The following is a 13,320-nucleotide window of genomic DNA, read 5'->3' on the forward strand; positions in this document are numbered from 1 at the left end:
AGGGTCGCAGTGAGCCTCTGAGGCAAGCGAAATCCACCAGGAAACGTGGGACCCACAGAGGCAAGGACAGAGCTTTGTCACATAATATATTTAACACCGTTATAAATGCTCAAAGCAAAGCAGAGTTTGGGGTGAAAGCTGACCGCTCGCAACCCCCCTCATAATAACCTCACGACCCCCTGAGTGGTTCCGACACCCAGTTTGAGAACCCCTGCACTAGAGATTATGGACCAATTCTGCATTTGTTACATTAGGGTAAAAATCCAGAATAATCCCATTGAAATCAATGGTGTTATCCTGGATTTATAACTGAGAACAGATCGTAAACTCTTTGGGGTTTCTCCCTTTGAGTCTGTATAGACTAGAGGGTTTTTTTAACTTGAGTTAATTGATTGCTTGTTAACTTGAGTTGCTAAAAGACTAATCTAGATGTGACCCAAACAATTGGTGTGTGATGCAAACTTTGTGGTTTAGTTGTATCCTGGGACAAACCTTTATGGCATGGCTTTAAAAACATGTTAGCATTTAAAAACTCAAGTTAACTAGTATTCAGTTACAAGAACTCTAGACTTGAACAGGGTGAAAATATTTCTTGTGATCCCTTTTTTCACCCAAAAATGCAGATTCAGGTTGACTGAAACAAATTTGAGAATTTGGACTGATTTTGCCAAATTGTTTGTTGGGGGAAGAAGGGGAAATTTCTTCAGAAATGTCAAAACTGTTCAGTTCAGCATTTCTGAAACCAGCATATTCAGTGATTTGCAGAGCCCAACTCTAGGCTGTGCATGGACAGCACCTAGCACAATGGGGCCCTAATCTCAGTTGCAGCCGGTAAATCATTATTGGGATTCAAATGATGATAATTTGGCCGCATCACTGTGCAAACTTTAAAAAAAAGGAAAAAAGGAAAAAAAAGTGGAATAGCTAATACAGATTCCCTCCCCAGGACTCCCCTTTTCACATGGACTTTAGAAGACCCTATTTGCTTGTCATGTCTCCTGCTCATAAGGTAAGCAATACACGTAGTAATAGATGTTCATTGCCTTTAGAAAGGATTACCTTGTAACAAAAGGCCAAACATCAGAAAGCAGGCCGCAGTTTTCCAAGGGGCCCCTGGAGAATTGTCCTCAAAGACTTTTTCTTTTTTTCTTCTCTCTGCCTTGCCTCAGTAAACCCTTCAACATTCATTACAAGAGCCAAAGCGACCCACACGGGAGCCTGAGGGCAGAATCTTGTATTAAGGGGCTGGTGAGATGGGAAAAGGTTGCTTGCACACACCGTATTGTGAAATGCCACAGAGCCCGGCTGCCAGACTTTCCTCTGCAGGCTTCTTTCTGTGTAATTATTTATTATTATGATTATTTTATGATTGTTATTACTGATTTTTTCCCTCTTCAGTGAATTTGATTTAGTAAAGCCTGATTCCCATTGTCCCTGCCCTCGCAGTGTCTTTCTGTAAGGACCTTTTCCTCTGCTGATGTGGTATAAAGGGACCTTAGTGTAAATGAAATATGTGGGCTGATGAGTTTAGGCCTCATCTGGAGTACTGTGTCCGGTTTTGGGCCCTACACTACAAGAAGGATGTGGAAAAATTGGAAAGAGTCCAGTGGGGGGCAACAAAAATTATTAGGGGACTGGAACACCTGATTTATGAGGAGAGGCTGAGGGGACTGGGATTGTTTAATCTGCAGAAGAGAAGAATGAGGGGGGATTTCATAGCTGCTTTCAACTACCTGAAAGGGGGTTCCAAAGAGGATGGATCTAGACTGTTCTCAGTGGTACCAGATGACAGAACAAGGAGTAATGGTCTCAAGTTGCAGTGGGGGAGGTTTAGGTTGGATAGTAGGAAAACCTTTTTCACTAGGAGGATGGTGAAGCACTGGAATGCGTTACCTAGGGAGGTGGTGGAATCTCCTTCCTTAGATATTTTTAAGGTCAGGCTTGACAAAGCCCTGGCTGGGATGATTTAGTTGGGAATTGGTCCTGCTTTGAGCAGGGGGTTGGACTAGATGACCTCCTGAGGTCCCTTTCAACCCTGATATTCTATGATTCACTGTGAGAATCCAGCCCTGGGCTCCCAAAGCTTCTCCATCAACTTCATGGCGGCAGAGTAATAACTGCTCTGGATAACGGTGAGCATGGGAATCAAGAGGAATATGGATATAAAGTGACTTTGATTTTTGGTTGGAGAGGAGTGGGTTTGAGTGTCCACCTGGCAGGTGATCGATCTTTGCTTAGTCATGACAACAAATTGCTATTTCTGACCTTGCTCAGAGCCAGTGGGATGGGGGATCAATCATTCTTTGCTTATTCATGACAGTGGATATTTCTGGTCTTGTCTCGGATGAGCTAGGTCACCCTTTGCACACGTCCTCTGAGGTCTTTCTGAACGGTAGAAGTCTATACCTTCACCTTCAGTGAGGCTGGAGGATGACCACCATAGAACAGAGACTATGTTTTGTACTCAGGGTCGCTTTACAAATGAATTAAATACAGATGACTAGTGCAGTGATGGTTTAGGACCAGCAGAGCAGCCATTATTAGTAGTTGTTCATTTATTATTTGTATTATGGTGGTGCCTGGAGGCTGGGCTGCCACTGCGCTGGGCTCTGTACAAACATGTAACACAGCGTCAGTCCTCGTCCCCCAAAGGCTTACAGTCCATTCCGTGTTCGGCGGTTGGCAGCCATGGACATGAAAACCTGTTTCAATGAGAGAAGTAGCATTGGCAAGGGCATGCCATCCTCCTCCTCTACACTCTCCAACATGGGCCAGGAGGGAATTGGTATGCCCTTGCCCCAGATCCTCTGCTGAATATTTCCCTGCTAGATAGCCCCTACAGCAGTTCAGCATTGCCTTCTTTGCATTGGGGAGGAGCACCAAACTTGCTAAGAGACATGAACCCACTGCCTTCTGTCCCAGAGGCTAGCATGCTCTCAGTTGTGCTGAAGTTAAAGGGCTCAGTTCGCCACTCTGTCCTACTGTCTGGTCCCAGGTGCAGCTCTAACTTTCACTGCTGGCCTTGGGCACTCCTTTTACCGATGGGTATTGTTTCACTTCAAGCGGGAGATCTATTTCCAGCTGAGTAGACATGCCCACACTAGCTCTGATCAAGCTAGCGGGCTAAAAAAAAAAAGCGTACCCATGGCAGCATGAGCAGTGGGATGAGCTAGCCGTTTGAGTGCGTAGCTCCTCTCCTGGGCAGGATCAGACTCGGGGCTGCTAGGCCCTCCCACTGCCATGGCTACACTTCTGGTTTTAGCAATCTAGCTAGATCAGAGCTAGCGTGGGTAAGTCTCCGAGCTTGGGAAGCGATTCCCAGCTCAAGAAGTGTAAACATGCACTAGATAGGATTGGGTTTAGCTTTGCTCTGCCCCTCCCTTCATGACCTCGCCCTTGGAACACCCTCAACATTCTCCCTTCCTCCCCTTATGCTGGGACAGTAGCTGCGCTAAGTGGTCTTAGCGGACCGGAGAACTTGCCTCATGATCTTTTTGTTTCTGTCCATCATCACTCTGACGCAACGGGCTGAATACAATAGTAGTAATGTTAATACTTAGCACTTTTCTACACATTACAGTATGTCACTGAATCAAAGTATTCACTCTGCTTTAAATCCAGGGCATCTCCTTGGTCTATCACCTGGTTTACTGCTGGCACTGGTTCCAGGGCATGGATGGGGGGGGGGGCTGCAGTTTTCTGAATGAAAGTCTGACTATTAATGCTATGGTATTGCTCAGTTGTGGCCCCAAACATTGCACTAACCCTGTTGTGAGCTGTAGGTTTTGGACACAAGGGGCCTGATTTTCATTTACATTGTCACTAAAGTCCCTAACACACCCCTGGCAATGTGAAGGGCCTTACGTGGGCATACAGTATAGCTACACCCACTTTAAGATCCCAGAGTAGCATTAAGGAACCTTAATGTAAATGAGAATCAGACCCTGCTTCTCCTGGAGGCAGTTTGGTAAGAGCTCAGTGATACCAGTATCTTTGATCAGTAACTGTGTTTTCCTCCCCCTGACCCTTCTTGTCTCTCTGTAGGTGAGGAGGTGGGAGATTTTCCTTGTGGAGAGGATCCCCCTGCCAGGCAATGTGAGAATGGAACCACATGCAGGAAATACTGGCCAGGCCCCAACTATGGAATTACCAACTTTGACAATATTCTGTTTGCTGTGCTAACTGTCTTCCAGTGCATCACCATGGAGGGCTGGACTGACATCCTCTACAATGTGAGTATCACAGACAATATTCATAAAGTTCTCCAGGCGATGTGTGAATTGCCTTTTTCTATTCCACTGCAACGGCAGGCTTCGCACAGATTCCCAGTATGGAGAACAAAACAAGGAAGAACATGCCAGTGGTTCATTCTTACTGGGATAAGATAGAACTCTGGCTTGAGCTGCAAAACACATCAGCTGGTTGGTGTTTTTCCATCAATAGCCCCCAGCCCAGGCTTCCGCGAGCACTGTGCTTTGTAGGACATTCCTTGATGCCTTATAATCCTTTACGGGTCCCACAAATCATTATCACAGTCCAGAGAGATGGCATTTTGAGGTAGCATTCCTTGTATTTGCATACCTATGTAGTGACTTTTGATGCAGCCAAAATGTCATCAGGTTACATTGCAATGCACTGGTGCAGTTTCACACCAAATGGGTTTGTCCCATTGTAGGAACTCTAAGCATTGAGTTCATCCTCACTATTTGTTATGGAATATATTTCATCAAAGGCCTAATAGAAATGGCACAATCAGTGACTCCTTCACATTCGTCTCTTGTATCTAGGGGCTTTCCCTACAGCCTAGGTGCACACGTAGTGCTGTGTATTGTAACATGCTTAAAGGAACATAGGTAGATGATGGTCCAAAATGGAGTGCTGGTTTGGGTTATTCTGGGAGAGTTTTACAAAAGCTAATTAGCCACATTCTTACCTGCCGTATCTCCACTGACTTGGGCGGAGCTGCACCCAGGATGAATGTGGTCTTTTGGGTCTCAATCTTCATTGCCTTGCACTTTGTTTAGTCATTGACACATGTACAAAGTGGGTACAAAAGGCTACAGTGTAGATCTGAGAGTATTTTCCAGCTGGTTTTCACCCTCTTGTGCCATGTAAATGACTGCACTGGGCACAAGGGAGTAGAGAACACTGGTTGTAGAACACGCTCATTAGTGCTAGTGACACAAAGATGTTTTGTATTTAAATGAGGGGTTTGTGTGGTAATAGCCGATGCAGCAGTGTGCTTCAGGGCAGGGAAGACATCTATAGGATGCCTTGAGTAGTGCTATACAGCATGAGAACAAAAACTATGTGACTTATAACCACTCCAGAAGTGCTCTAACCGCCTGCTTTACAGGTCTTAATGTGCTTTATTGCTTATTGTGGAATGGAATTTAGACATAAGGGAAAGAGTCAGATGATTGCATTCACTGAGCATTATTGTAATGGGCACAGCCAGTGACCTATGAGAAGACTTTAGTTGTGCTCAGTGTTTTAAAAACCATTTAATTATGGACTATGGGACCCCTTCCCTTCGGATATTTCTATGACAGCAGGACAACATGGTTAGCAGCAAGCACGGTAAACTGTAAGGTGCAATTCTGCTTTATTTGAACTGATACATCTCATTTATTTTATTCCCTTCTCTCTTCATTGCACAATTCTTCATTTCTCAACAATCGCCGGCCCATTTAGATTGGTCGCAGAAGTCTGCAACCGCGAGGTGGAGGGAAGGCCTCACTTACCAGCCGTGCTCTCCACCTCCACTCCCTGCCTATTTCATCTCACCACCAGTCCCCCCAGACCCATTCACTGACCCTTTGTCTTCTCTCCACAATCAACAATCATGTGAAAAGCCCATTAGATTCCTGGTTTTGACTGATTAATCAATAAATGGCATATTAGATCATCTTCTTCCAGCCGGCCTTTTGTCTAGCATGCAGGGAGCAGAGCTGGCTATTGGAATTGATTCGGGCTTGCTTTGAAGTTATTGCAGTACCGTTTTTAAACTTCCATTAACCTAATTGGAAACCGATACATTGATCTGAGGCAGCAAGGATTGGCTGTGCAATCAAGATTCGGACGCTGAAGATCTTGTCTGTGAAGCAGTAAGCTCCAGCTGCTTATCCCTGGTAAAGCCTTAGATGTCAGGTGGATTTCCGATCACCTACAAGTGGGAGGCTCTGTGGATGGCTGAGGACAATGTTTCTTCAGCTGTGAAGCTGGCATTCCTGTGGGAGCACGAATGCAACCATGGACAGTTCAAAAATGGGGGATTGTTTTTCTTTCCAACCATTCTATCCCATTTGTGATCTGCCTGTTACCATGGTTTCAGAAGCCCCAATTGAGGAAGGTTCTTACGCATGTGTGTAACTTTAAGCCAATGAGCATGTGTGTAACTTTAAGCATCTGCCTATCACCATTGTATCCCCCCTTTGACTTCAACAGGAATGCTCACACGCTTAACACTGTGCATGTGATAAGTATCGTTGAGAATCCTGGCCAAAGAGTCACCTAGCCATCTAGACTCAACTAAAGCAGAGTTAGATGATAGCCAGGTCTATCTGTTTCCATATTACCCGTCCCTCTGCCAGCTGCATGCCCTATATCCCTCTGATGGTACACTCCTATCACTCACTAGTGAGCTGTGCTCTTCACAGGGTAACAGCAGAGTGAAAGGGGGGGAGAAGAGAAGGGAAGAGCCGTCTGGTTTGTTGTTTTTTAATTGCTTAGTATCAGTGGGGTAGCTGTGTTAGTCTGTATCCACAAAAACAACGAGGAGTCCGGTGGCACTTTAAAGACTAACTGATTTATTTGGGCATCAGCTTTCGTGGGTAAAACCCCCACTTCTTTAGGTTCCACTGGACTCCTTCGTTGTTTTTGTAGTTGCTTAGTTTTTCTCTCGTTTTCCCCAGTGCCTACTCATATCATTTTAGAAACCCACAACAGCGACTGTTAAGCTCATCAGAGCTAATGTGCAGTGATGCAACTATCAGACTGCGCACAGCAGAGAGCACCCAGCCCATCAAAGCCTGCGGCTCCAACCAAACCCACTGCGTACCAGCTATTCTGTAGACTTTGCTGTGGAGGGTGGAAGTGAGCCAGAAAGACACTGTGTTTTCTATCCATCGCTCTACAAGCACATTACAAAGGGAGGGTGCAAGAGTCATGATCCTCACTAGACAGAGGAGGGAAAATGAAGCCTAGAGCAAGAAAATGAGTTGACCAAGAGTCAGTAGCAGAATCTAGATCATGCTGACTCATCGCCCCGTGCTCAGTCCATTAGACTACAGCTACCTCTAGGGCAGAGCCCAAACTCAGGGACCGAACCCATGTCTCTGGACTGCCAGCCCAATATTGTGACCCAGTCTTCCCTGCCCGTGTGCCTAAAATGCAAAATAGGAGAGGCCTGGATATTTTCTCTGGTTTGTTAATAATGAGCATGTGTAGTACATAGCTTGGTGGGGGGAGGGATAGCTCAGTGGTTTGAGCATTGGCCTGCTAAACCCAGGGTTGTGAGTTCAATCCTTGAGGGGGCCATTTGAGATCCGGGGCAAAAATTGGGGATTGGCCCTGCTTTGAGCAGGGGGTTGGACTAGATGACCTTCTGAGGTCCCTTTAAACCCTGATATTCTATGTTCTATGATAGCTCCATAATCTATGCAACACTTTAAGAAGCAGAGTAAGACGTGGCTTCTACCTTGCAGAACCTGATCTCCCCCTCTTTCCCCCTGTCTCCTGGAACCCATTGAGGGCCTGGTTATTTGTTAAGGAGTTTGCTTTGCTCTTGGGGCATTCTGCCAGGGAGGAGAAGGTTTCTGGGCTGGGACAGGTGAGGGTGGATTAGGATTTTAAAAGGGTGGAGCCTGTCCTGATAGGAGACCAACCCTCTGGTCTGTTCTGCTTTTCCCAGGTGAACCTGCCAGACCCCGGCTGCAGGTCTTTCACCTTGGCCAAGTCGTGGGTCCACTTTTTGTTGTGATGCTTAGTTAATATTTGCAAAGTGCTGTGAGATCCTGAGATGATTCTCCAGGGAGATACAAGTATGAGTATGCTTTTGTAAGCAGTCAGGGCTGAGACTTCTCAAGCCGTCAACTGCCCAGGAGCCAGTGAAAAGGTCATCTCCCTGTTCCCAGAAGTGCTGTCCCTATTCCCCTGCCTTTGAGTGAACACTCTCCAGCTCCTGCTAGAGTTTGGTTTTACTTGGGCTGGGCAGGCCGTTTACTTTCCCTCTCACTTTCTGCTGTTAAAATGGGCTACCATGGAGTGGGGTCCGTCCCAGGGACTGAAAGTGGGTTATACTGCCGGGCAGTCTGAGGCCCAAGGCCATTATGGGGAAGTTGAGGTTGCAATGAACTTGGAGGGCCATTAGTTTCCTCCTGAAAAACGAGCGGATGGATTGTTTGATTGCTTTGGATCAATAGCACTCTGTCACTGTTCATATTTCTCTGCTCCTGCCAGCGCTGCTGCTGCGCTCTATCATGAGGGCAGTGGAAAGAGGTACTGCTTTTTCCCTATGTAAGTCATCGTTAGGGTCACTCATAAACTCAGAAGAGCATCGCTCACATCCTAGCAGCTTAGCCAGTTCCTCATTAACGTCACCAGGGAATAGGAGTGGTTTCCCCCCAAAAGCAACTTTGGGCTGATAGAAATAACCCATACTGATTGGTCCTGTTGTTGGAGCCCAAGCCTTATAGCGCAGGACTAGGCTGGCAACTAAACCCCAGAGTTCTGGCCTGTTTGGGCTTTCGCACGGTGATTCAGCCCATTAGAAAGATGGGCCCGAGCTGCAGCATTGGGGTTTGGACCTGAAGCCCTCCAAATCTTGGGGGTTTTTGGATCTGATGTTCTGATTTTTCCTGTTCTGGAGATAGACAACCTGCAGAGATCAAATCCAGGCACAAACTTCCCCAGCCAAGGAGGGTGCTTTGGGTCTGGTTTGACATTTGGGCTCAGCTCTTTCACAAAGGGTCTCTTTAATGGCAACAATTGTTCTGTGGGCTGTTTAAGTGTTTCTAAAGGATTGTGCTGACTTCACATCTGATATGGACATGACCTGCCCACAGGTTATTCGAGAGTAACACATCAAGCAGAAGGCAGGGCTTTGTGATAGATAAGACTGGCTTGGAAATCCTTAAACCCCTTGGCATCTCCCTCTTCATGATAATAAATGGAGGAGTTAGAAAGGCAAGAGGTGGATCTCAGGTTTTCATGGACTGCAAAAATGTCTTTCCCTCTTCGTCTCTCTCATCTGTTTATGCTTTTATGGGAGTTTCCCTTTAATTGGAGTCAATGAAAGCTTTCTAGCAAGGCTTTATGTGGAAAGTGATTTATGCTTGAGGCAAAGAGATTAAAGCATCAATCAGGTAAAATGCTTTAAGAATAAGCTAGAGGAAGCTCATTTCTGAAACAGTAGCACAATAACAGCAGAGTAATCGCTCCAAACAAGCCCTTCTGCATGCTGCAGGCTCACCAGCTGTGGCCTGCACCCAGCCAGAAAGCTGGTGTGAGTTTAGAGAGCAACAGATGATTTAGAAACAGTCCCTTTGTCTTGTGTGCCAATGACAGGGAATCATCTTTTCTCCTGCAAAGGGCAGAACCAAAATTCAATCCTTCTGAGAGAACCTCAAGGCCTCTTCATAATCTGAAAACATGATTAAAGCATTGACCGAGTCCATCTACACTGCCATGTTTTAAATGGGTTGGAAGACTAATGTGCCGTAGCCATTTTCTCCACTGTGGCAGAACATGTGTTCTCAATGTGGACTCAGGAACCAGTTTCCCTTGTCACAGCCCACCGCCTTAGTATCAGCGGGGTAGCTGTGTTAGTCTGTTACTCTTTATGGCTCATTGAGAAGATGGACCTGAAACTTTTTCTCCGCTGTAGCACGGGGTCACAGACTAGGGACCGAATGGCTAGGCAGCAGTTCTGCGGAAAAGGACCTAGGAGTGACAGTGGACGAGAAGCTGGATATGAGTCAACAGTGTGCCCTTGTTGCCAAGAAGGCCAATGGCATTTTGGGATGTATAAGTAGGGGCATTGCCAGCAGATCGAGGGACGTGATCGTTCCCCTCTATTCGACATTGGTGAGGCCTCATCTGGAGTACTGTGTCCAGTTTTGGGCCTCACATTACAAGAAGGATGTGGAAAAATTGGAGAGAGTCCAGCGAAGGGCAACAAAAATGATTAGGGGTCTGGAACACATGACTTATGAGGAGAGGCTGAGGGAACTGGGATTGTTTAGTCTGCAGAAGAGAAGAATGAGCGGGGATTTGATAGCTGCTTTCAACTACTTGAGAGGTGGTTCCAAAGAGGATGGTTCTAGACTATTCTCAGTGGTAGAAGATGACAGGACAAGGAGTAATGGTCTCAAGTTGCAGTGGGGGAGGTTTAGGTTGGATATTAGGACAAACTTTTTCACTAGGAGGGTGGTGAAACACTGGAATGCGCTACCTAGGGAGGTGGTAGAATCTCCTTCCTTAGAGGTTTTTAAGGTCAGGCTTGACAAAGCCCTGGCTGGGATGATTTAATTGGGGATTGGTCCTGCTTTGAGCAGAGGGTTGGACTAGATGACCTCCTGAGGTCCCTTCCAACCCTGATATTCTATGATTCTACGTAGAAGGTTGAGAACAATTGTGGGAAGATGATAGAGTACAGATGGGACCACAGAGATTCCTGCGTAACATATGGCCAGATTCTGAAACCTTTACTTATCCATACTAGTACCTTACTTTGAGAGTAGCCTGCTGAAATACAAAATAACATTGTTCCCTGGACTCCGGAAGCTATGGCTTTTCTCTGTACAACACAGATGTGACTGTATCTCCCAGTGGAATACCATTCTGGGCACCTTGATACTAGATACACACCATTAAATTGGCGGGAACTTGGAGAACAAGAATTAAGCGGCTGGAGGGACTGAAGATTAAAAGAACTTAATGTGTGTAGCTTGGCCAAATGATTGCTAAAAGGATTAAGATAACTACCTAGAAGTGTTTATAATAATTTACATGGTTCCTTTCATCCTAAAATGCTTTACAAATTATATACAGTACACACCATACAGCACCACTGAAGTACAGCCTCCTGTGCGGTGGGGATTGGAAACCAACCAGCAAACAGTGAGGGATGGGGAATTTTGAACAAGGACATCAAAGCAAACCTCTACTCTTGCTAAATGTTCCATAGGATCTTTAGAATAAAATGATCACCCACCACAGTGCCCAGAAGTCCGAGTCATGGACAAAGGACCCCACTGAGCTAGGTGCTATACAAACGCCAACTAAAAAGATGGTCCCTGCCCAAAAAGCTTACAGTGTAAGAATAAGACAAGACAGTGGGTGGATACAGGGAGGCAGATGCGGGGACCATGAGGAAACATTGACACAATATTGGTCAGCATGATGGACAGTGATCTTGCTGCATCAGTAGCCTCACCATTGTCAAGCTTTTTGTTGGTACCACAACCAAGGAAAGTTTTAAGGCGAATGAGTTAGTTGTGCCGATGTTTGGAGGGAGCTCTCTCCAAGTATGAGGGGCACAGGAGACAGTATGCAGGGCGGACAAGGCCTTGCTTTTCAAGGTCTCTTCTATGGAAAGTGAGTTGCGTGGAACTTAAATTTGATCCTGTGGACTGAGGTTTAATTTCTATTGAAGACTCTTACTGAAATACTGGTGAAACACTGGAATGCGTTACCTAGGGAGGTGGTAGAATCTCCTTCCTTAGAAGTTTTTAAGGTCAGGCTTGACAAAGCCCTGACTGGGATGATTTAATTGGGGATTGGTCCTGCTTTGAGCAGGGGGTTGGACTAGATGACCTCCTGAGGTCCCTTCCAACCCTGATATTCTATGAAAGGCAGCGTAGCATGGAGCAGTGAGTACGCAGCAGGTGTCCTGGGTTCTGCTCCCGGCTCTGCTACTGAATAACTGTGTCTTGGGGCAAACTCTTTCACCTCTGCCTTGGTTTCCCCATCTGTAAAAGGGGACTTGTAATGGGATACTGACTCTTTAATACCAGAGGGGTGGTAGTTTGAGATGCCAGTTATTCTGTTCCAAGTATCCATGGAAGGAAGGGAAGCAGTCCTGGGTTATAGTTTGTCTGGCAGAGGGAAGGTGAGGGAAAAACCAAAACCACTGTTCCTTTAAGGGCCTGGGACCAAGAGCCTTGTAGAGTGGCAAAGTTCCCCCCTCTCTTTCAGCTGGCCCAGGCAAGGGTTTACAGTTATTAGACTCCAAGCCCTGTCAAGGAGGAGGAAGTCGGCTAGCTCACGTTTCCCAGAAGAAGGGCTGTGAAACCTTGAAGGGTGAGTTTGTGAGCTGGGGCCAGGACTCTCTCAGCTCCAGAAGGAGGGCTGTGAAACTCTGAACCTAGGGGGGTGGGTGAAAAGGACCTCACTTCGCGGAGTGGAACTAGGTAGAATAAATTAGACCCCAAGACAGAAGAGGATATTGTTTTGCTATAAGTGCATTATTCTGAGAGCCCAGAAGGAAACCAAGGGAGGATGAAGGGGATGAAAATAAGAACAATGAGATGAGACTGGGAAAAGAAAAAGTGAGGTTGAATGTCAGGAAAAAAAGCTTCTTAGCCGTGAGGCTCAGTAGACAGTAGAATAGTGTCCCATGAGAAACACGGGAGCTCTACTGCTGGAGTTATTTCAGACTTGACTAGACAAAGTACTCAGGTCATCCTGCTCATGAAGGATTGTTCTTATTAGTTCTTTCTCCATCCCCAGTTCTAGAATTAGTTACAATATCCTTGGGTACAATTCTTTACATCTTTAAAATGTGTATAGTATAGAATCATAGAAATGTAGGGTGGAAGGGACCACAAGAGGTCATTGTCTTCTACTCCATGTCACAAATGTAGTATGGTATGGCACACAGACAGTATATGGGGATTTTTACCATACGTTCAGTGGCCTCCATATGAAATTAGTGCAGGGGACTGGACTAGATGACCTCTCGAGATCCCTTCCAGTCCTACAAATCTATGATTCTATGGTGTATGTTTTCCACAGGGAATAGGAGAATCTTTTCTGTTTGTCTCCTTCTCTTGTGCTACGTCAGTGGTTCTTGCTCTCTTCCATACCAGGACTCCTTCCTCCATGCTAAGTGCGGATGCGCCCTCCCCTCTTTTCAGGATCTAGCCAGAGCTCACCCTCATTTCGCAAAGGCCAGGTGGTTGCAACTCCCCTGCCACCTGCCCGCGAGCTTCAGGTTGAGAAATCCCTGTGCTACACTGAACAGGAAATAAACAGCAACACTGAGTTGCAGGAGAACTGAGGTGTGCAAGTCCTGGAGCCTAGTACTTTCACAAATCC

The 13,320-nt window shown here is 46.1% G+C and overlaps 1 protein-coding gene across 11 annotated transcripts in view; it reads left to right on the forward strand.

Annotated features, from left to right (window-relative positions):
- Positions 1-13,320, forward strand: part of CACNA1B (calcium voltage-gated channel subunit alpha1 B) — a 480,390-nt gene that overhangs the window by 194,459 nt on the left and 272,611 nt on the right. For all 11 annotated transcript variants that reach the window (XM_048822713.2, XM_075120535.1, XM_075120538.1 and 8 more), the window contains one exon: positions 4,045-4,232. In XM_048822713.2, the coding sequence (XP_048678670.1) occupies positions 4,045-4,232 (188 nt within the window). The remainder of the gene's footprint in view (positions 1-4,044; positions 4,233-13,320) is intronic.

The sequence above is a fragment of the Caretta caretta genome, chromosome 16, assembly GCF_965140235.1.
Source record: "Caretta caretta isolate rCarCar2 chromosome 16, rCarCar1.hap1, whole genome shotgun sequence".
In the NCBI taxonomy this organism is placed as follows: Eukaryota; Metazoa; Chordata; order Testudines; family Cheloniidae; genus Caretta; species Caretta caretta.